At 41.8% G+C, this 14,754-nt stretch overlaps 1 protein-coding gene across 1 annotated transcript in view; it reads left to right on the top strand.

Annotated features, from left to right (window-relative positions):
• Positions 1 to 14,754, top strand: part of EMCN (endomucin) — a 53,656-nt gene that overhangs the window by 13,019 nt on the left and 25,883 nt on the right. The window contains exons 2-5 of the mRNA XM_058024573.1: positions 3,178 to 3,237; positions 5,483 to 5,584; positions 5,985 to 6,095; positions 12,962 to 13,084. Of these exons, the coding sequence (XP_057880556.1) occupies positions 3,178 to 3,237; positions 5,483 to 5,584; positions 5,985 to 6,095; positions 12,962 to 13,084 (396 nt within the window). The remainder of the gene's footprint in view (positions 1 to 3,177; positions 3,238 to 5,482; positions 5,585 to 5,984; positions 6,096 to 12,961; positions 13,085 to 14,754) is intronic.

Below are 14,754 nucleotides of genomic sequence, written 5' to 3'. Positions count from 1 at the left end.
GTCCTGTCTAAATTCAAGGACTCCTTCTGAATTTAAAAGGAGAAAGTAAGTTCAGTGTTCTGGTTCATCCATTTCAAAATCTGAAGACCAATGCTTTCATTTTAGAACAAATATGTCATTTAAATCCAACCTAGGAAAGACAATAAATGGAAATTCTATGAACCTGAAAAAAAAACCCAAACAAGACACAACAGTTACTCTCTTTTCAGTTTGGTCTTGTGGCCATGTGTCACATGTTCTTGGATCTTAATTCCTTCATATTTTTCCCTGTGACCCTGTCTTACTGTCTCTAGACCTTTCTGCCCTTCTCTTCTTCCTCTCTTGCTATGTTTCTCCCAGTCTGGATTTCTTTTTGCCTTATTATCTGCTTTAAAACATAGTGGGTTTTGGTTTTTTTACTTTTTGGATCTTACCACCCCCAGCATCCCCCCTTCACTCAGCACAGTGTTGTGTCTGAGAGCCTTTTAGCTCCACGTGTGTTCTCTGGACACAAGGGTGCTGTGTCGTGGGTTGCCCATCCTCCTTTAGCTGGGTTTATTGCCAGCAAACGGCAGTGGTTTCTGTGTGGAAACAGTGGCTGAGTAGATTTGGCTACTCCTATGTCAGAGTACATCCATGTGATCTCATATCAGAGGGATCACTGCATTCAAATCTGCTAAAAAAAACAGGCAATTGTAACTTTACTTAGTTGTCCATCATCTGAGCCTGCAGCCAACCTGACATGAGCAGAAGAATGAAGATTTCTGTCCCTCTCTTTGTCTATCAGCCATCTCTAATGGTGAAAATTATTTTCTCTATAATTTTTTTGATCGCTTGCTTTTATCCCCCATAGGATTCTCAGTAGTTACAATTTAACATTGCAAATAAGAGCATGATAAACCACCAGTTCTATCATATCTTTTAATCAAACAGTTCCCCCCACAATCCTGTCAAGGTTTAAACATTTCTGCATGATGTGTTCAACTTAATTTTAAAGTATAGTTAATTATTCAACATTTTAAGAAAACAATTAATTCATAAAACTCTATTGTACTCTGTTAATTGAATTTATCTTAGTTTATCTCTAACCTGTGATAAAATCAACAAATACTGAATCATAATAGAACTGTGACTTATATTCACTTTTTTTTTAGTTTTGAGGAAACCTTGGCCTATCAACACGGTTATTAAATGGAACACCTTTAAAGGATGAATAATCTAAGTATTGCAATGAGCCTCCTACAAAGTCATGCTGAATTAGAGAGAGAGTTTTGGAAAGAGTTAGTTTGGGAACGAGCTGATTGGACAGCTAGTACATTTAGCTGGCATTACAGACATGGTAGCTACTGAGATCTGTTAAAACAAAACCAGCTGAAATGTAGGCACTGTTGAAAAAACATTCTGTTCTAGTGCTGTGGCCTTGTGGTGTGGGGGATTACAGGAGCTTTGTCAGCAGCACATAATGAGATTGAAGAGATGGGAAAATGCTTGCTGTTTAGGGAAACAAGATTGCCTTTAGGTCTCTCTGGATAAAATTTGTTTTCCAAGTTTTTCAAGTGTGGGCTATGAAGCATCACTCTGACTGGGTAACCACGTGGCAAGAAAACCTGTGTTTTAAATGCAGTGTGCACGAGTCTGTGCAAGGTGTGACTGTGTCCACGTGTTCTGGGGAGTAGAGCTGGGGCAGCAGCAGGCCCACAGGGGACTCATTTAATTTTATATAGGATATGCCCATATCAAACTGGGCCAGCATGTGCTCTGAAAAGGCATTATGGAGGCAGCAGCACAGCTAGAAAAGGTGCCCAAGAAAGTGGGGCTCACTGGGAAGGGGCTGAGACCCGTTAGAAACCTGCAGGTGCCAAGAGCACTGATAACACTCTGCTTGGAGAGGAGTTGTAAGGGCTCATCTGGTTAGACCTTAATACATTTCTGCAGAGCCCCTGCAGTTGTATTATGTTGTGTGGGGGTTTTTTCCAGGTTAGGTCTGTGGCTCTTGCAGGCTTCCGGTGCTGCTCGTGAAATTTTAATCAGAGCTCAGTACACTGAAAAAAGGGAACAAAACTGACTGTTCTGCCCTGTAGCCAAAAAAAGAGAGAATGCCAGCAGATATTACCATGAATGGAGTCACACAAGAACACTGACATGCTGTCCTGACTCAGTTTAGCATGTCTGTATTACAGCATGCTAATGCAGCCTGACAGGATGCTTCAAACCTGACAGAACATAGGGATTAGCCTGTGCCATTTTCCTCTCCCATTCAGTTACAGACTTGATCTATTCCTCCACAAATGTACCCATACTTGTCTCACAGCAGTCTAAAATGGTGGAGAAATGCCTGTTTCTGAGTCAGTGCAGCTTTTTCACCCCTTTCAACACCCCCTAACTTCTTTTAGTAAAAAAAATATGAACACCACAGCAATAAGAATGAAAATCTTGCTTGAAGCCAAAACACTTTTTGAGTTATGATGTTACAACCTTGCAGCACAGTAAGAAGAGACAGAAATTATTTTTCTTGTTGAAGTTTCTTTTTTGGATTATTTATTTGTTTATATTGAAGTGCCACCTACTAACAATGTTTTAAGACTGGCATCGTTTATGGCAGTAAAACCCCAACAGCTGGATCATTGTGTTGAGGGCAATGGGGAAAGTCAGTCTTCCAATGTGGTGCTTCTTGAGCCATGTTCTGGGAATTCTCCTCTTCCTCTCACATTTAGGCATCAGGGTGATGCTGAAAAGCCCTCCTGAAGTGCTTGTACTAGCCAGGGAGCCGGTACAATTTTGTTACTGCAAGGCAGGAGAAGGGCTGCTTACCCCTGTGGCCAGTTATTTTAGTTAATCCTCCACCCTGAAGACTCAGAGCAGCTGTGGTTGTATTCAAGGAGAGGAGGAGATAGCAAAAACCACTTTAATTGTCTCCATTTTCCTCCTCCCAACTGGTCTGGGAAAAGAGCATGCAGTCCAAGGTGGGAGGCAGCAGCAGATGCTTCCCATTACAGCAGTCAGGGCAAAATGAAGAGATTTAGGCTATAGCTTGAAAATGTTGGTAGCAGAGTTATATTATTTGGTTGCTTCTGCTGATAAGCATCTGAACTGGATTTTCCAGGAAGGTCCACGCTGCTCTCTGTTATTATGACTGTGTAGTGCCGAATAGATCTGGGAGGTACAGAAGTGATATGATTCTTTCTGTGTTTCTTTCAGAAGATGGCATTCAAACCCCTACTGTCAAGACAGCCGCTTCTTCAGTAGCATCAAAAGCTGGTAAGACTTCCAATTTGCTGTTATCTGGTGTTCTGAAGATCCTGTTGTCTTTCTAGCTTTCAGCTTTTCCAGCTTCTGGGAGAAACCAGGTGAATTATTTCATGAAGGGTAATCATAGAGCAATGTATTTCCCCAAATCTCTTATGAAACACTGTTGCAAAGAAAGGATTGAAGTATCTTAGTATGGAGACACTTAATTTGAGCAGGCTGCACTTTTTGTTTGCGGTGAAAAAGGTTCTCCGAGTTCCTGTGCTCTCAAGGAGTGATTCAAGTGAGATCAGAGATTCATAAATTACCAAGACTCCCAGTTCAAGAGGACTTAACAGAGAAAATACATGCTTCACATGTTAAAAGTCTGTGATTCTGTCACATTCAGTTCTCTTTATTTTGCAGCTTTGTTATGAAAATGTATGAAAAATCAATACTTACCATATTTCAATCATGTGAACCTTATTAGTCTGAATATTGAAGACTGTTGCATTTAATAAGTTATACATATGAGAGAAGAAAACATGGAGAGATTGTTCTATTTTTTGATAACTGGGGTTACTAATGAGTCTGCTGTGGAGCTGAAAGCACTGAGATGATGAAGTATACACTTGAAGTGCTAGTAATGGAGGTGGATAAGTTGCAACCAGGTGAAATATGTGTATATTATGTTTGTTACAGCAAAGGTTTTGACCTGTTCAAATTGTGTTGCAGCTCTTTCATGCAGTTCTCAAAAATCCTGATGTTTATGTCAGTTTAAAAGACACTTCATAAATGTACCTCACTGTGAATTAACTCTTTGAATGCTTCACTGAAATTTTTCTTGCAGTTTTTTTTCATGGAAAGGAAAGCAGTGTTGGTATTTATGCCACTATGAGAAAAGCATTAAAAAGCAAGTATGAGATTAAAACAATTTGTGAGTGTGGAACAAGGAGGCCCATTCCTTGAGGCATTGCTATTCTAGGTGAACAGCCATAAAACTGAGAGCAGAGAAAGGATGTATAAGTTATATTTCAGAAGTTCCAGTGTGAACATTGCATTTAGAAGTACTAATGAGTACTTAGAGTCTTATGAGAGAAAATTACATGGGGTGCAATGATTTATTCCTATTCTTTCACATATATCATCCATTGAAAATGCTAGAAGAGGTAGTATGTAGGTAGAGGTAGTAGTCAGGTGTCTAGTTGAGCCTATTTAGCTGGCAGTAGCACTTCCTGTTTGCATTAGATGACAGAATTTAAAGCTGAACTCATAAATTGATTGGTTATAGGGTTTTTTAGTCCAGATTCCCTGGCTGTAATTTGGTAAGTCCATTCCTTTGAGCCAGTGCTGGAGGTTCATGGGACCTGCAGTAGGCCATCCATGCACAGCAAGACAAGGTGATTTAAAACTTGCTATTAGTGATGTTTGGGCAACTCTGCTCCCATCTCTTCATAGCAGCAGTGGCTGGGAAGGGATCCCTGCTGCCTGCAGGAGCCCTTTCCCCTCCCCTTAGCCTCCAAGTCTCACTCCTCTTGAGGACAGAACTAGGAGTCACCTTACAAAGGGCACTGAGTTCACCCCAAGAAATATAATTTACTAGAGAATACTATTCATATCATCCACAATGTCCTAACTCCAAAGAGGAGGGCCTGCTGGGGGCTCCTTTTTCCCCAGAAATCTGGGTGCAGAGCAAGAAGGTCTGGGAAAGCTGGCCAATGAAGAAGACTCAAACATGTCTCAAACACAGGGAAAAATTGCCAAAAGACAAGGGGAGTTTGTTCCCCTTCAGCTATCTACCCGTGATCTATAAACTGTGCTCCTGTGTGCCACTCACACTTCTTTATGGAGATTTTACATCCCTCCTCCTGCTCAGCAGGTATGCAGCAAAGTGCTGCTCAGAGGGGTAGTCCAGCAGCACACTAAACCCATCCATCCACTCCAGGCTCTGTTCCCCTCACTTCTTCCCTTGGAAGTGAAGCCAAGCACCTCTGTATAACCCCCAAAGATCACGTGCCTCTCCTGTGGGGCTGGCTGGAAGGTACAATTGCTCCCTTTCAGTAGGCACTTGCAGGTTGTTCACAGGCCAAACCTCCCCTCTGAAACCAACTGCATGTACTTTGAATCCTCTTTCAAAATGTGTGGGTTACAAAGCTCTGTGAGGGCCAGCTTTAAACAGAAATTCACTGTCTTGGTAAGAGAACACAGATAAAACAATGTGATGTTTATTTAGGCGTGATTAAATAAATCCATAATGATGTGAATGCCTTTCTTGCAGAAGGGGAATCTGTGACTACAAGAACTTCACAAGCAACAACATCAGCAGCACCAGTGCTGACAACAACTGCAGTCAACACTACAAATGAAATCACCACAAGCAGTAAGTGAAAATCTCTGAGTTAATTGATGCTGCTCTAGTGGTCACTGAGGAAATTAATTAGGTAGTACTTCTTGGCTTGGGAATTTGTTTTACAGGGAGTGTACTCTTTGGTGAAACCTTGCAGGTGTGTGCAGGAGCTCCCTTCTGGTCAGGCTTAAAAGCTGCTCCAAGCTGCACCTTCCAGCTGCATTGTCACAGGCTTGTCTGCAGTGGGATGACCCAGCTATGGGCCAGGGAGTGGCTTTCCCTGCTGTCAATGGGGCCCTGCCCCTGTTGACCTTGAATTTCAATTAAATATCCTTTTAATAATTTAAAGTTAGTCTGCAAGCAGGGCAGTAGGTGTATTTTATGAGTGTTTACCAATTCAAGGAAATAAATGGAATGTCTTTCCTGTGTTAAGGCCCCACGTCTTCTTCACCTAATAATGCTACATCACAAGCAGCACAAGGCACAACAGAAAAACCATCAACTGTGACTTCAACAGCAAGTACAAGTCTCAGCACAACAAACAGTAAGTGATGATTTCACTGAGCCATTTCTGAGTCATTCTATGCTACATTTCTGTAAAACTCTGCAAAACAATAAAAGGAGGTCAAAAAGAGTTGTTTGATGGTTTAGGGAATCAGAGCTATTCATCCTAGCATATTATATATCTTAAATGAAACTTGTCCTGGAATCCTCCACAAAGAATAATATATCTGTAGTTTTTAATGGAGGTGATCTGAAGCCATTACACAGGGTGTTCATCTCCCTGTAACAGAGAGATGTATTTGGAAGGGTTTTAATTTTTTACTTTCTTCTCTGTTTTTTTTTTTTCAATAAGTATGAAATAAAAAATAATTTTATGTGATCAGAAAGCTGGCAGAACAATACTCCTTTGTTTCTTATTTTTGTATGTGTTAGAACACTATGCTTATTATGTTTCATATTATTGGTAGCCATAGTACTGAAAGAGAGGTGGTACTAATTACTCTGCATCAATCTAGAGAGATACTTTTATTTCCCATAAGTCTTTGGAATAGCATGTGTGTTGGCCTGGAATATCAGATTGGATTTTAGGAAAAAAAAAAAACAAAACAGACAAACACAAACAAAAACCCACAAAACCCCCAAACAAAACCCCAAACAAAAAAATTAAGCCCACATATCCAGCAAGTAGTTGGGTTAATTTTAAATAGTATAATAACATCCCAAAGGAATCGAGTAAGCTTAAGATAAAATTCAATCTCCCTTGTCTATGATAGGCACTGTAAGTGTTTGCTCCAGTCTTCTGATGAACCAGAGCTTTGGAATGCTCCATTTTTTTTATTTTTAATTGGCTAAAAAAAATGAAATACACCAGATAATTACCTCAGCAGTCAGTGGTACACCAATGTACTCAGAATTGATGTTTACAGCATACTGAACTGTTACAAATTATTAGAATATGACTTCTCTTCCCTTGGTTTATTTGTCTGGAAAGGTACTCCTGTGAAGCAGTCTGCATTTTTTTTTTTGTGCAAATTTTCCTTTAAAGCCACCCCTCATGGGCCCAAGCCTGCCAAGCTTCCTGGAGAGCTATTCCCCTTTCACTCCATGGTTTCATTTTCTACTGATGCAGCTTTCCCGCTGTGTGTTGTGTAAGGAGTGGCCTGATTGTCAGCCCAAAATCTTTGGGGTTTTGGCTTGGCATTTAAATGCCACTGTCAATGAGTCACAGAATACACACAGCCTGGCCAATGCACAAGCTGCTCAAAGTGATACCAAAGCCCCCAAAAATCTCTTAAAACTTGCAATTGTGGCACTGCAGGCCTGTCAGAAGCCACGGGATGGCACATTGCATTATGGATGTAATTCCTGCTCCTTTCAATTTGGCAGAGGTTCCTGGCTCGTGGCTACCAGAGCAGCACAGCCACCTGGAACTAAACCTTGGTGACAGGTAGAGCTCCCGGCAGGGGAAGGAAAGCTAATGAGGAAAGGCATGCCTGCCAGTGCAGCTTAGCTCCAGCCACTGCTCTGTGCTGAAAAACTGCTGCTGCAGGTGTGATGGGCCTGGGCAGGGAGCTTTCTAGCTTCCTTTCCATTCCTCTTGAATTCTCTTCCCACCAGGTAGAGTTCAGTCCCTAGCTGCTTGTGTTGTGGTTTGGTTTTAAAACCTCTCATTTTAGCTAAGCCTTCCTGCCCCCCCCCCCAGACTTGTGGTAAAAAAATGCTTGGTAAATTAATCTAAAAACAGGGCTTTCCTGCCTCTCAGTCCCCTTTGTAAGAAAGAAAACTGGCACAGCATGTCCAGGGCATTAGAAATGCTCTGCATTAAAAAAAAAAAAAAAAAAAAAAAAAAAAAAAAAAAAAAAAAAAAAATTGTATCATCTTTTAATGTAAAAGTAGTACTTGGGAATGTCTGTATGTGAAAGCCAATTTTAGTGGGTTTTTTTAAGATAAAATTGTGGTCTACATTTCTACATGTCAAGAAAATCCTAGCCTTGGCATCAGCAGAAAGGAGCGGGATGGGGCACAAGGTGTTGGTGCTGGGACAGGGCATGGCCCCGGGGCTCTGTGTCTGTGATCAGCCTTGCAGAAAACCCTCAGAGCCCCTGGCCACCATCCTGCTGCTGGCTGCAGCCACCCTGCATTCCCAGCCCAGCACGGGCACAGCAGTGGGGGTGGCCCTGGCTCCATTCCCTGCATCTTCCCTGCCACACCCTGAGAGCTGTGCTCCCTGGAGCCAGCGCAGGCACAGCAACACTCCTGCTCTCAGAATGGACAGGAGGGAAAAGCTGGCTGCTGTCTCTCTTTCTTTTTCACTAGCACTCATTTCTCCCTGTTTCTGCACTGGTTGTGTGAGGCAGAAATTGGTGGTGCCTTTATGACACGTCAAAATTTACTTTTGCTACGCCTGATTTTTAATAAAAAGCAGGCACCTTTGTAGTTTTGTAATGGAAACCATCCCTTTCTCTGCTTCAATCCCTGCTAAAAGCTCCAGCAAACGATTGCATTCACACAACTGAGATTTGACAGGGCTTTCTGTCACTGCTGCAATTTCTGTGGCTGCTGTCACCTTTTATTATAGATTCAGGAAAAGCCCCCAGTGCTTCATACACTGAAATCATGCAAACATCTTTGTCCTTTATTTTTTTTATAAGACTTCAGTGTTCTTTTCCTCTGCAGGCAACAAGTACAATCTCTCCTGCTTGCTTTCCTACCCTGTTTATTGTGTTAGAAGCCAACATCAGACTGGTCTCCTTAGCCTTCTTATTTTCAATATGAGTTGTCAAATCCAAGAGTTCACATTTAGTCAGTGACTTCACTTGTGCGGTTCAGGCCCTTAAACCAAGAATTTGTAGTGTGTCACACCACAGAAAATTCCATCTGCAATCAGGATTTCATATCCTGGGACACCTGAAGTTATCAAATAGAATAAGAAATGAAATGCAATGAAAATTTCTGTTCTTCCTCCCTTGGATATGGAGCAAGCATCTTATGTAAGATCAGTATTCAAGGTGTTATGTGATAAATAAGACTGGATTTTTGACTGTTGTGTTTCTGAGTTACACCACTCTCCTGGATGACGATACATTATGGTGCAGTGGTATATTAAATATTAAAAAGTGACAAAGGGAAACAGTGGAGGATTTTTTTTTTTTAAATCAAACTATTGGTAATTAAAAAGTAAGTTTTACCTCAGGAACACTACCAGAAAAGCGTTCTTGTAACAGGCATTGCTCAATTCTCCTCGGTTTGTTAGCACATGCTATAGGTAAACACTGGCTGCCGAGACATTTCATGCAGAGAGAAGTTTTAAAGTATGTATTTTGAAATACTTTGGGATTTTGCTTACCAGAAAACACGAAGCACCTGCAATCAACTATGGATGTAAACATTAAAACTGAGATCTGTTTGGTTTCCTCCCTAGCCAGTTTTCATTCCTCTGAATGGGCAAAAACGTCATTGGATTTGCTACAATGGATTTTTCAAAGCTTTTGTGCACTCATTCATGCAAATGGCTTTTCAGGCTACTGATTATGGGGGCAAGGCCTGCATGTGTGTTAATGCTAAAAATGCAAGCTCAAAGGAAAAGCTTTAGTCTTCCATTTAAAGGAGCTTTTGTGCTGGTATTTTAACATGGTTTAGGTGGAGTTCATTTTGCCCCTTCAAATGTTTCCTTGATTGATTTATTGGTCAAGGAAGGTTTCAACACACATAAGGATGTCCATATTCTTTGCAGAGCACAGAATATATGCAGGGTGTTTGTGGGTTACTTGAAGCATCTTAAAATGTCAAAACTAATTAGGTAGCAGCTTACTGTAAAGAAAATTCAAAGTACTGTCTGGAAATGCCAAAATGTATGTGGATTATACGTAGGTTAAGCAGAAAACCGTGCTAGGATCAAGTGAGGATATGTGTCGAATTTCAGCTAGTTAAAGAAAATTAAGGGTTTTCAAAGCATAGAGAGTAAGGAAATTCCTGAAGCTCAGACAGCAGCTTTGCAAGGCAGCTTCAGGTTCCCTGTTGTTGATTATCCCTTTGCCAAATACGTGTTAACACACTGTCATTTATCTTATCAAAATATCAGCAGGGAGAGCTGCATCACCACCAGAGTTCTGCCGCCCAGCCATCATCCCCATTTGGACAGCTATTTTCCACTCTGTGCAGCTTTACCATTTTTATTCCTAATCAGCTGTTAACAGCAGACCCATGAGCCGATGATGCGAGCTGTGCAGCAGCAGCAGCCGCCGCCCTTGTGCGCTGTGCCGCTTTCCTGCAAGGCCAGGCCTCCCCCTGGAGCAGCAGGGATCGGTGCTGCAGCTGGCGGAGGCGAGGCGTGCGGCATGACTGCAGCGATGTGTCAGCGGCGATGGCGGCACTGAGTCACCGCGCCCGCCCGGCCCCCGCCTGTGCCCGCCCGAGCACGGGCACCGCAGCCTGGGCTGCCGCTGGCTCCTGCCGCCGGGACCCAGTTAAAGCTCGCAGCGACGCGAGTTACGGGATTTAGCGAAAAGGCTCATCTTTGTTGAGTACATGAGCAGCGGCTGGGTATGGATGCTCCTGTTCCCACGGGCTTTGGTGCAGAAGCTGTCTCATCTGCTAAATGTGTTGGTGGTAGAGCCTGTGCTGTGCGTTGGGCGTGAGGTTTGGATGCTGCTTCAAAGCCACAAGTCAGCAGAGAATTGGGTTGCTAGGATTTAATCTTGCAGTGGAATTAAGGGAGCCTTACCCGCCAGGTCGTGTTTTCCCTCTTGGAAGTGGTGAAAACTGGCACACGGATTTTTGCCCTGTAGCACCTCTACTTTACCCCTTGACTGGGGCTGTTCTGCAATCTGGCAAAATAAATGCAACAACCTTTGTGCCAAGCCCTAGGTAAAGGTGCAAGTCATACCTGGTGCTACTTGGGTCACTGGGAGAATCATATCCAGGCTAAATTAAAAAAATAAAATAAAATGGAAATGCCATCATCCCTCCTCTCCCGATCCCCTGCCAAGGCATATCCAGCGCACAGCCCATGTTCCTGAGAACAATCTGTTCTCACAGCTCCCAAACACAAGAGGAGCACCCGAGGCTGGGTTGCTGCCAGGACTGATAGGATGCGTGGAACGAGTGATCCCCATGGGAAAACAGCCCTCTGTGGGGTTACAGGGTAACTGGCTGCCTCCCTCTTCCTCTCTCCCACACACCTGATTGTTTTGCAGTGTTCACAAAGTATATTTATGTTTTAGTATCTCTGCACTGTTATTCTGAGTTACTTTTCATTTTCCCATGCAATCCTTTTCTAACCTATGACAAGGGAGCCACAAGATGGTTGCCGTTACTGCTGCAAGCCTGTGCATCTTATAGGGAGAGGGAGGTACCTCAGTTTGAGGTTTTTTTCCTTTTTGAAAAATCGATCTCAGAATAAAATTCAACATATAAAATTTGAGTCTGAGGCCATGACAGTAAAAATCAAATATGGAAAAAGTTTGCTTCTAAAGATTGATTCAAATCTTCCATGAAGAGAATGTAGGAATTGTTAACATTATCAGATCCTTGCACTCTACCATAGTATAAAATGAGGTAGAGGGGCTTTTTACACTCCTTTCTACTGCAGGCAGACCTGTGTATTAACAGGGGTACAATGCTGAAGTTCCTGAAGGAAGCCAACATGAAATTCTGCTTCTCCTCACTAGAATCCCAGTGAAAGGGGGGATCAAGTTGTTTTTCATCATTTTCATGCCTCGACCTCAAAAGACACCATGCCTGGCTGCCTAGCTTTTCTCAGTTTCCAACATTGTATGAATCCCCCAACTCCAATGGCTTTGGCTCACTCTCTCTTATCTTACTGATTTTTGAAGCTTGCCTTTCTAAGGTACTGCACTTAACTGAACAAGAGGGGAAGGGAAAGGCCAAGTTAAAGGTGTGTAGTTGTAGAATAAGATGCTTTGGGTTCTTTGATTACCAAATAGGTAATCAGTTTCTAGATAAAGTGTGTGATAAAGCATTCTTCAAGATTTTCATATTGCAAGTGTGTGTTGTTGCTCACTGACTGAAACATGTCTTGGTTGTTTTAGTTCCAGTGTTTAAAATTCATATGAAGAAGCACTGAAAACAGTTTACAACTCAGTAGCCTCTCTGATTTATATCAGACAGGAACTAGAAAGTTACTCTTGAACACCTCTATGTTTTATTCAGTAGGCACTCTCTTGCCTATTGTTATTCTGAGGTTTGAGTACAGACGTAGGAATTATGGGCAGTGCTGGAATATCTCAATTTTTTTCTGGTCATTCTGTGACCTTCAGTTCCACAGGCTCAGGTCATGTCCAGCACCATTGTCTTGGCCTCACCTTAGGCTGCAAATCTTGTGGCACAATAGCCTTGATCTCCTGTTGGCTGAGTGAGAGGAGAAAAAAGACAATTTCTTTTTCATACATTAATATTCAGGGATATGTTATTTCCTAGGGCTTAACGGCACAGAATGAAATAATTAATTCTATGCTTAATTGCAATCCCTAAAATTTATACTGTATCACATTATGTGGCAGTTGTAACTGAAGCTTGATAGATTGATTGATGGATTGATTTTAAAATGAAGGAAAATCATAGAGGGCAGTAAATTGAGCTTCTCCTGCTCATGTTGCTCTTGGTACAACACTGTATAACTATTCTAGGGTCCCAAGGGTTGTTTTCTGGCACAGATATGAGGCTGTTTGTCTTGCTACAATGTGCTTTGAAGGTGCCTCAGCTATGCCAGTAGTAACAATTCCATAGGAATGGTTTGTTCCTTGGGAGACAGTTACCAGAACATGCAGTGCTTTCTTACATTTAGTCTTTTCTATGATGGCCAGAGCTTTTGTCTGAGGGATGTTCCAGGATCTAAGACAATGCTTGTGTAGGTGCCTCTTCCCTGAACATCTCTCTCATTTTCAGCTACACAAGCAAGTGGAACACAATTGCCACAAAATGAGAGTTTGGGTGCTGCACCTACTACGGGACAGTCTTTTATTTCTACAGTCTCTCCTATAACAAACGCTTCTGCTTCTGGAACCTCAGGTAAGTCTTGAAAACATGCACTTTCTTTCTCTGTACAAGCAGTTAAAAGATGCAAATAATTCTGAGTGTTTTCTTCATTTGCTGTGCTTTGTAATGGAATGAGGGCCACATCTCCTTATTCATGCAGGGTACACTGTGTCCATGTCACCTAGCCTTGAAGTTGTGTTGAGTGATGGGTGAACTTCCAAACACTCAGTTGAGATACATGGTGTTATTACAGGAGGATATAAATTACAAATGATAATAGTAATCTTCATATATGCTGTGTGAGGTCATTGTGTAGCATTGGCTGTCAGAGGAGGTCATCAAGATAAATTCTCTGGCTGCAAGGCAGAGGAGACAAAGGAGAAAGCAGCTATAATTTTTGCAGTTGTTATAAAATCTGGAGAGAAATTCTATGAGTATCACCAATTAAATGATGTTCAAAGTACAGCATGGTTGCATGCAAGGTCAAAAATGTATCAATTCTTCTCAGCTCAAGTCTGGTCCTACTGTTTTTCTGAGTGTCTTTTGGTGTATGTATTCACTAAGAAATGCTGTGGTGAATGCAGACGCCAGGTCATATGAATGATCATTTATTATACTTCTAGCTGGCTTAACTTCCCTAGGTTTTGAAGAACCACCTGTTCAGGTTTGCTTAAGGTCTCTTGGGCCTTCCCTTCCTTTAGTACTTACTCTTAACTACATGTGTGTAAATCCAACAAGGACAGTCTCTTTGTTTACATATCCCTATTATTAATGGTAGTGCTTAACATCCCCCAAAGGATACAAGACTCTTTTTGCAACCTCTGGATTGTGTCTGTGGGAGATAAGCATGTGTGTGTACTGTGATTTTTCCTCATAAAGGAGAGGATTGGATACAAAAGTGGAGCAATATGCTCACTATGCACTGAAATGCCTGGAAGCATGCAAAAAGATTATAAGCATTTTAAGGAAGTTAAAGTAAACCCAAGGCCACTGATTCAGAGAGAAGTCCTTGCAATTATTTCAATAAGCCCATTCCCCATAATGCATATACTGCGACCTGTGGTTACTTGACTTTCCTGTTGGGTTTCATGTCTTTTGGCAAATGTAGGCATAGTACAGAAACCTCATCATTGCTATACTGCCATAAAACATTAAATTATAACATTTTTAATTGAAAGGTCTCTCACTCAGGTAAATTCCCCAGGTTAATATTAAATTGTAATGCATATCTGACTGTGCATCATGTGTATTGAATTACCTACTATGCTGTGTATATAATTACATTTTACACTTAAAATTTGTCAAGGAAGTTTTACAACCTTCCTGGGGTCTGTTTGCAAAAGTCATCATCTTACTCAGCTTACTCTGCTGTAAAACCAATAAATCTTCTTGAGCTCAGAGACTACCCAAGATGCCGGAACTATAATTGCCTGGCTGAGACAGAAAGAACCCATCTATCCAGGGGCAGTCAGTCAGTCTAGGTATCATTGGCATAGCCAATGCTCCAAGTTCCCATAAAAATGCCATTTCAAAATCACTTCTGCCCACACCAGGATTTCCACACTATCACCTTTCCTGTCTCCTCACAGCACCAGCCTCTGGCTTCTTTCTTGAAGGTTGTATATGCAAGAAATCATCATTTCTCATCCTGATGTGTTAGGTAGCTTATTCCAAATGGTTAAGCCTTAGACCACCCTTGCTCC

The sequence above is a fragment of the Melospiza georgiana genome, chromosome 5 (genome assembly GCF_028018845.1).
Source record: "Melospiza georgiana isolate bMelGeo1 chromosome 5, bMelGeo1.pri, whole genome shotgun sequence".
In the NCBI taxonomy this organism is placed as follows: Eukaryota; Metazoa; Chordata; class Aves; order Passeriformes; family Passerellidae; genus Melospiza; species Melospiza georgiana.
The sequence above is the reverse complement of the archived record's forward strand: the minus strand, read 5'-3'. Positions and strand labels throughout refer to the sequence as shown.